Source organism: Protopterus annectens, chromosome 2.part2 (genome assembly GCF_019279795.1).
Source record: "Protopterus annectens isolate FY-2018-M chromosome 2.part2, PAN1.0, whole genome shotgun sequence".
NCBI lineage: Eukaryota > Metazoa > Chordata > Ceratodontiformes > Protopteridae > Protopterus > Protopterus annectens.
In genome coordinates, this window is record NC_056730.1 from 692,027,424 (window position 1) to 692,034,648 (window position 7,225).

Genomic DNA, 7,225 nt, shown 5'->3' on the forward strand with positions numbered 1-7,225 from the left:
CTATATAGCCATACTGGAGGCTAAGCTCTCTCAACTCAGTACTGGTGAAACCAGTCAGGAGGAGGAGGAAACCACACTCACTACAATTCCAATCTCACATAGACCTACCACGACAGCAAACCAAACACATAAACACACAAAACCATACTCGGAGGCTTTAAATAAAAATCTGCCTAAGCAACAGAGACCTCCAAGGCAGACACCCAAGCAACCGCTACCCCAAAACAAAACTCATGCAACACATAGCTCACAAAGCCAGTGTGGTGAACAGTCAAAGCCCTTAAGGCTAAACAACACACCTGATACACTTGTAATAGGTGATTCTATCGTCAGGCACACTGACGTCCCGCTCATCAGGCTGAACAAGGAGAAGGTCACGGTGAGCTGCCTGTCGGGCGCTAGGATCCGCTACATAACACAAGCACTCAGGTCACCCCAAGGCAAGTACAAATATGACTCAGTCATTGTCCATGCTGGTGTGAATGACCTGAGATGTACCTCCCTGGACTACATGAAAAGAGACATAGAGGAGCTCTCTGAGCATGTAGCTCAGGCCGGTATGATCCTGACCTTAAGTAGCATCTTACCCTCACCAAGAATGATGCCACAATATGAAGACAAGATGATTAATTTCAACAATGGGCTTAAGTATTGGTGTCATTCAAAGGGGATCCAATGCCTGTCAGCCTGGGATGACATGCTCGACAAGCCACGATGCTTCACTAGGGACGGCTTGCACCTGTCACCCCTGGGCTTTTGGATATTGGCAAAGGCTCTTGCTACCCCCATAGTGCCTTTTTTTGGCAAGGCTCAAAAGACAAACCCACCTCCATAGGTATCACAAGGGATAAGAAATTAAGAGTAATGCTACTCAACGCCAGAAGTCTAAACCTCAAGATGCACGCACTCGAAACTCTCCTTAGCATGGAGAACATCTATATCTGTGCAGTAACAGAAACCTGGATCAAGGCTCCCGAGAGCACCCCAGCACTACCAGGTTATACCTCATACCATGCTTTTCGGATCCAAAACGTGGACCGTACTACAAAAGTAGGGGGAGTATCAATACTCGTCAAAGATACATACACCTCCAGGTTGATGGCACAGCATGAAGCATCAGAGACTATCCATGTGCAACTAACAGAGGGCAAAACTGACTTCCAGTTTATAGCCTGCTACAGACCGTCTTCCCAAACCCAGGAACCCTACTCGGCCTTCCTGAGAACACTGGAAAATATGAAGGTCTCTCCAAACACCATTATATTGGACGACTTCAACTACCCAAACATAGACTGGGAGCATTACTCTAGCTCCAACACCCTAGCCCAAAGGTTCCTAGAATTTATAAACTCAAATGCTATGGAACAACTTGTTACCAATCCCACAAGAGGGGAAAACATACTAGACCTGATCATCACCAACATGGGGACTCTACGCTCCAGACCAGAAGTGTATCCCTCACTGGTAAGATCAGACCATAAACTAATCTCACTGGATAGTCACATCCAGTCTCCACCCCCTGCCCTGAAAACCACAGTGAAAAACGTCTCTAAAGCAAATTTCACACTCCTCAAAACTGAGGTGGAATCCTTCAAAGCCCCCGGGCCTGTGAAAAGTATGGCCCAGACCGCGGAATCCTTTATAAACGCATTCTATGAACACCTTCAGGAATGCATGGATCATGCAAGCCCAAATAAAACCAAGACCCAATCCTCCAAAGGCAGACGTCCTGTCTGGTGGACCCCAGCCATAAACAAACTATACAATAGAAGGAGGAAGCTACTATATGATAGAGCAAAATCTGAAAAAGGGAAGGCATCTCTGATCAGTATTAGCAAAAAACTACGGGCACTCATAAAATCGTCTAAGGCCAGCTTCGAGAGAAAAATAGCACAGGACACTAAGGATAATCACAAGGCTTTCTTTAGTTATGTTAGGAACCTGGGTGGGAATTCCCAGATATGCAAAGAATTAGTCCAAAATGACAAAAAATACACCGAACCCACAGACATTGCCAACATCCTAGCTGACAGGTTCTGCGCAAACTTCTCAACACCCTCCCCACCAAAAGGGCAAATATTTATCCCAGCAGAGTGCTGCCCCCCTGACATCTCAGATGCTCAGTTAAGAGCTGCACTCTCCAAAGCAAAAAACACAGCATCAATGGGACCAGACGGTGTCCCGGGCTGCTTCCTACATGAACTCGAAGAAGAGCTAAACCCAAACATAAAACTACTGTTCAATCTCAGCCTTACTACAGGATATGTACCCAAAGAGTGGCGTACAGCAACAGTGGTCCCTCTCCACAAAGGTGGTGCCTCAATGGATCCTGGAAACTATCGCCCCATAAGCCTGACTAGCTTGGTCTGCAAAGCTATGGAAAGGATCATCATGGACCTCATAAATAAAGATATTGGGGACCTACAGACACTGGATCCTACCCAGTTCGGCTTTGTTAAGGGCAGATCCTGCCTCTTAAACCTGGTTGATTTCTTTGAATCAGTCACCAAGGCCATTGACGAGGGGAAGGTGGTCCACACAGCCTACCTGGACCTTGCAAAAGCCTTCGATACAATACCCCACTCGGGCATTATAGATAAGCTCACCAGCTTAAATATAAACCCCTATGTCACTAGATGGGTTGCAAACTGGCTCAAGGACAGAACCCACATGGTTAGAATTGCTGGAGCCATGTCACACTCCAAACCAGTTACAAGTGGCGTCCCCCAAGGCTCACTCCTGGGACCTCTCTTGTTCGGTATATATTTCTCGGAGGTACAGGCCAACATGCAAGGACTGTGGCTGACTAAGTTCGCAGATGACTGCAAACTGGGTGTCATAATCGACTCTCCAGCCGACACAAGCATCCTCCAAAAGGGCCTCATAGAAACAGACAACTGGTGCCAGAGCCATGGCCTCAAGCTAAACGCCAAAAAGTGTATAGTCATCCCCTTTGGCAAAAACAAAGTGCCCACAAATTACCACATAGGTGGTTATCCATTAAGTACAGAAGAAGCAATTAGGGACCTGGGGATCCAAGTTGATAGCAATCTCTCATTTGACAACCACGTGGCCAAAGTGGTTAGAAAAACATTTTATACAGCCCACCTAATCATGAAGGGATTCACATCTAGATCAGGGGAGGTCATCGTGCCTCTTTACTCATCCCTCATCAGGCCCATAATTGAGTACAATGCCCCTTTTGGGATGTACCTTACCAGACACCTGCAGCAACTAGAAAGACCCCAAAAGTACCTCTCCAAGAGGATCATAGGGCTCAAACAGATGCCATATGCTGCCCGGTTAAAGAAACTCCAGCTCTACTCAGTGGCATACCACCTGCTCAGAGGCGATCTGTGCCTGACGTATAAAGCCATGTCCAACCCGGAATTAATGGACATGTTGCACCTCAGAAAATCCAAATCCCATCGAGCTACGCGCTCGAGAGACTTGAACCTCAGCACTGAAATAAATATGACATGCTGGAGGGACAGATTCATAACCCAGAAGCTCCCTTCACTCTGGAATAAAATCCCAGTCCAGGTTAGGCAGAGTCCCTCATTGACTCTCTTCAAGAGGAATCTTGATGAGTGGATGGGAGATCGTAGGTTTACCCCGGGTATCACTTCTGTGTCACTGTTAGACAGAGGCACAGTATACTAACCTCGAAAAAGGGCATAGCAAAATTAATTTAAAATGGGTGGCGAAAGCCAAACACACTTTGGCTAGGCTTATAAATGCCCTAGGGCACATAGCCTAGTATGAACCTATGAACCTATGTACATATTTTAGGTGCATTTTATCAACTTAAGGATATATTTACATGCGTTGCATCCAAGACATCTTGTTGTCATTATTATTTCTACTTACATTCTTGCCTTCTGTACAATTGATGTTTAGTGTTACATGCTGTCTTTTTATATGATTAATATTTTCCTTAAAACGTTTCTTGTGTTTTCATTAAAATGAACTCTGCCCAGTCAAACAACTATCAACACATAAACTTTATCTAAAGATTAATTTTCCTGATGATAAATCAATGTGAATAAGAATGTCTGACTAAAGCTGGAACCTAATCAAGTCTATGTGTCAGATAAACAGTTTACAGATTTTTTTTTTCTTTCTGTCAGGTCCTTCTCCATCAAGAATTAAAAGAAACAAAAGATAATTCAACTCCACGCACTACATAATGCAGCATGAATTTCCTAGACTTCTCCCTGGCCTTGAATACAAAATCAGCACAGATACTTTGTTCTGTAGGTATCACCTGCTTTGTTCCAAACTCGTCATGGCAAAGGATGAAAAGACATAACTTTGTGACTGTCTACAGGGCTTCTCAACTTTCATTTGTCTGGCTTCAGTTACATATTTGATCTACATGTGGACTGTATCCAACAGATCAGATTAATTGTTACTTCATTTTAATATCATTCAGGAAAAGAAGCATGTGAACTTAGATGATGCTTGATTTATAATGCCCAACTATATGAGAGAGTCAGAACATGGTGGTCTCATTTACTTTTCCTATCACAGGGAATCAAGTTTCCACACTATTACTCTTTGGAACTTCCTACACCTCATGGCGAACTACTTTTTTCTTCTCTCTGACTACACTGTTCCTAGTCTTCCTCCTTTGACCTCGACATAGCAAACTTGCACTAATCTCTTTTTCAAAACAAACATATTTACAGAACAGAATAACTTAAAAGTGTTTAGTAACCTTGTCAAAGTACATTACTGAGGAATCACCTATACGTGTTTGACAATGAGAGTGAAGTGGAACAGACAGTATTACTTATACCTTTGTTGGTGTTTCAGACAATTGTGAGCCCCTATTAGGAAATCACAAAATGATTGATGTGAACATGGTTTATTGGCCTCATAAGCTCCATATAACAGAAAATAAGCATCCCACACCTGGGCAAACATCAACACACTACCATAATACATACAAATTGGTCCAAATGTAGGCCTGCGATTATCCTATACATATGTTTATTTTGTTCACAGTATTTCTTAAATCAACTATAGGCATTAAAACATCCACAATGTGCAAAGGCTCATCATCAGTGCTTCATGACCAGATATATAGCTTTTTCATGTAACTGAATCGCTTGCTGTTTTGGTACATTTGAATGACAACCCACATGTATCTCATCACTGCAACAGACCATAACCAGAATTATTAACATCAAGTAAACCTCAACTGCATGGTTGTGTTTTTAAAACCAGATGTCTTTGTTTGCAATCAATAAAAACTAACATATCTTGTTGAAAATATTGTCTCCTATCAAAAAATTACCCAGATAAGTATGTTTTTCAGTGTATAATAAAAGAAAAGGAATGTAGAAGAAAGAATTACCAATGAACAATGAATCAGAGAGTAACTGTCTCTCTTTTAAACAATTACCAACTTATGTTAAGTAATAGAAAAATAAATGAACAGTTTGTCTGAAATAATAGTTCTGCAATATGTGTATGACAGAAACTGAATACTTTAAGAATGCATAGACAATTAACTAATATTTTGTAAATGATTATGGAATGTCATTATTGTATAGAACATAAGGTATTAAGTTGAAAAAACACCTAGTTTGTAAATAAGAAATGTGTAAATAAAAGGAGAATATCTATCCATATTCAATATTTCAGACTTTAATTTGCAATATAGCTCAATCTTGAGTACTTCTGTACTGCTGACCCTAAAGGATGAATCATAGCACAAAGGTTTCTTATCATGCTTCATGAGATTTTTGTCGGTAATGAGTCCTTGCTATCTGTAGAGCCAACCAGGAAGGAGCAGGAAAGAAGTGACTGCTTACTTTTCTTCAAGTGGTTGCGAATAGTCTGTGCCACACTGTTGATTTACTTTTTTTGACATATGTAGAGAATGTGAGGACAGGTTTCAATGGGCAGAGTTCCGGTCATCTTATTCAGTTTAGAGCACTGTCCCCGTATGATGTGTCACAGGAGATTAAAAGAATGTGCTAGAGAAATAATACTTGCCCCTACAAAATGATGAGAGAAGGACTATTCACTTTTGACCTTCATTTCTAGAAGAATCTATTTGAGTGGAGGGCATAAATGAGCCATTGACATTAAATGATGCTGATGCAAGTAAAAAGCTATTTGTTTGTCTGATTAACTGATCAGGGGCTTGTAGATCAGGAAGGGGGTCAACAGAGGCATTCTATTTCACATCTCAGTGTGTCACTCTGACCTGAGTCTATCTATTATATTCTACATTTTGGTAACAGGAGCATTTCATCAAACTACTTGAAATGCTGTGGCTATCTTACAATCATGTACATCCAGGCCTTCATTTTACATGCTGCTGTGTGTGGGGAGTATATTATGTTATGATGTCTCCCGGTCCCCAATAATGACACCACTATGGATTGCTACGCTGCAGTATGTCTGTAAATATGGCTACAACCAACAGACAGCACCCAAGCTGTCATTAAAGCTCAACATAAGATTCAGGAGACAATATGCATCAGTCAGTAAGGGTGTCAGTCCATTAACAGCTTATTTATAATGCTGATAACATCAACATCATAAATATCTGTTTTCTGACTGGTAGTGTGTGTGTGTGTGTGTGTGTGTGTGTGTGTGTGTGTGTGTGTGTGTGTGTGTGTGTGTGTGTGTGTGTGTGTGTATGTGTGTGATGCATACATATGGTAAATGATCAAGCTGTCAGATATATACTCAGGGAATAATAACATGGGGGGAGGGTTACCATAATGGTTAAGGTCTTAACCTCACAGGTACAAAGTACAGAGTTTGATTCCAACCTCTGATTATTGGTTAGGCTCATAATAATCTGGAGACTGATAGCCTATCATTTACCTAAGAACCGATTTAATTGGTAAACATACTGCTCACACAGCAATTAAAGCATATGCAAATACCCAAGGGTCCACATAATAGATAAGTAATGTTAGATGAGTAACAGTAAAGAGCTTACTCAAGCGGTTAAGTAAACACAGCCCTAATGGCCAGGATCTATATCACTTCATCGAGTATGTGAATATCGAATGCTTACATCATAGAATATTCACGTACTTGAAGTTTGTGAATTTTTTTTTGCCGTACAGTGAAGATTGGGATTTTTGCCCTTTCCTCACTGTAGTGCAATCTCAGAGTACGAATATATATTTAGCGGGGGGCTGCAGCCCCCCCACAATACTGTCTTCAAGTACGTGAATATCCGATGAGAGCATTC

General features: G+C 41.6%; 1 protein-coding gene across 1 annotated transcript in view; it reads left to right on the forward strand.

Annotated features, from left to right (window-relative positions):
* LOC122795977 (formin-like protein 20) overlaps positions 1-5,356 on the forward strand; it is a 76,851-nt gene extending 71,495 nt beyond the window's left edge. Inside the window, exon 5 of the mRNA XM_044064459.1 lies at positions 4,131-5,356. Coding sequence (XP_043920394.1) covers positions 4,131-4,168 — 38 coding nt within the window. The 3' untranslated portion in view covers positions 4,169-5,356. The remainder of the gene's footprint in view (positions 1-4,130) is intronic.
* Positions 5,357-7,225: the final 1,869 nt, after the last annotated feature.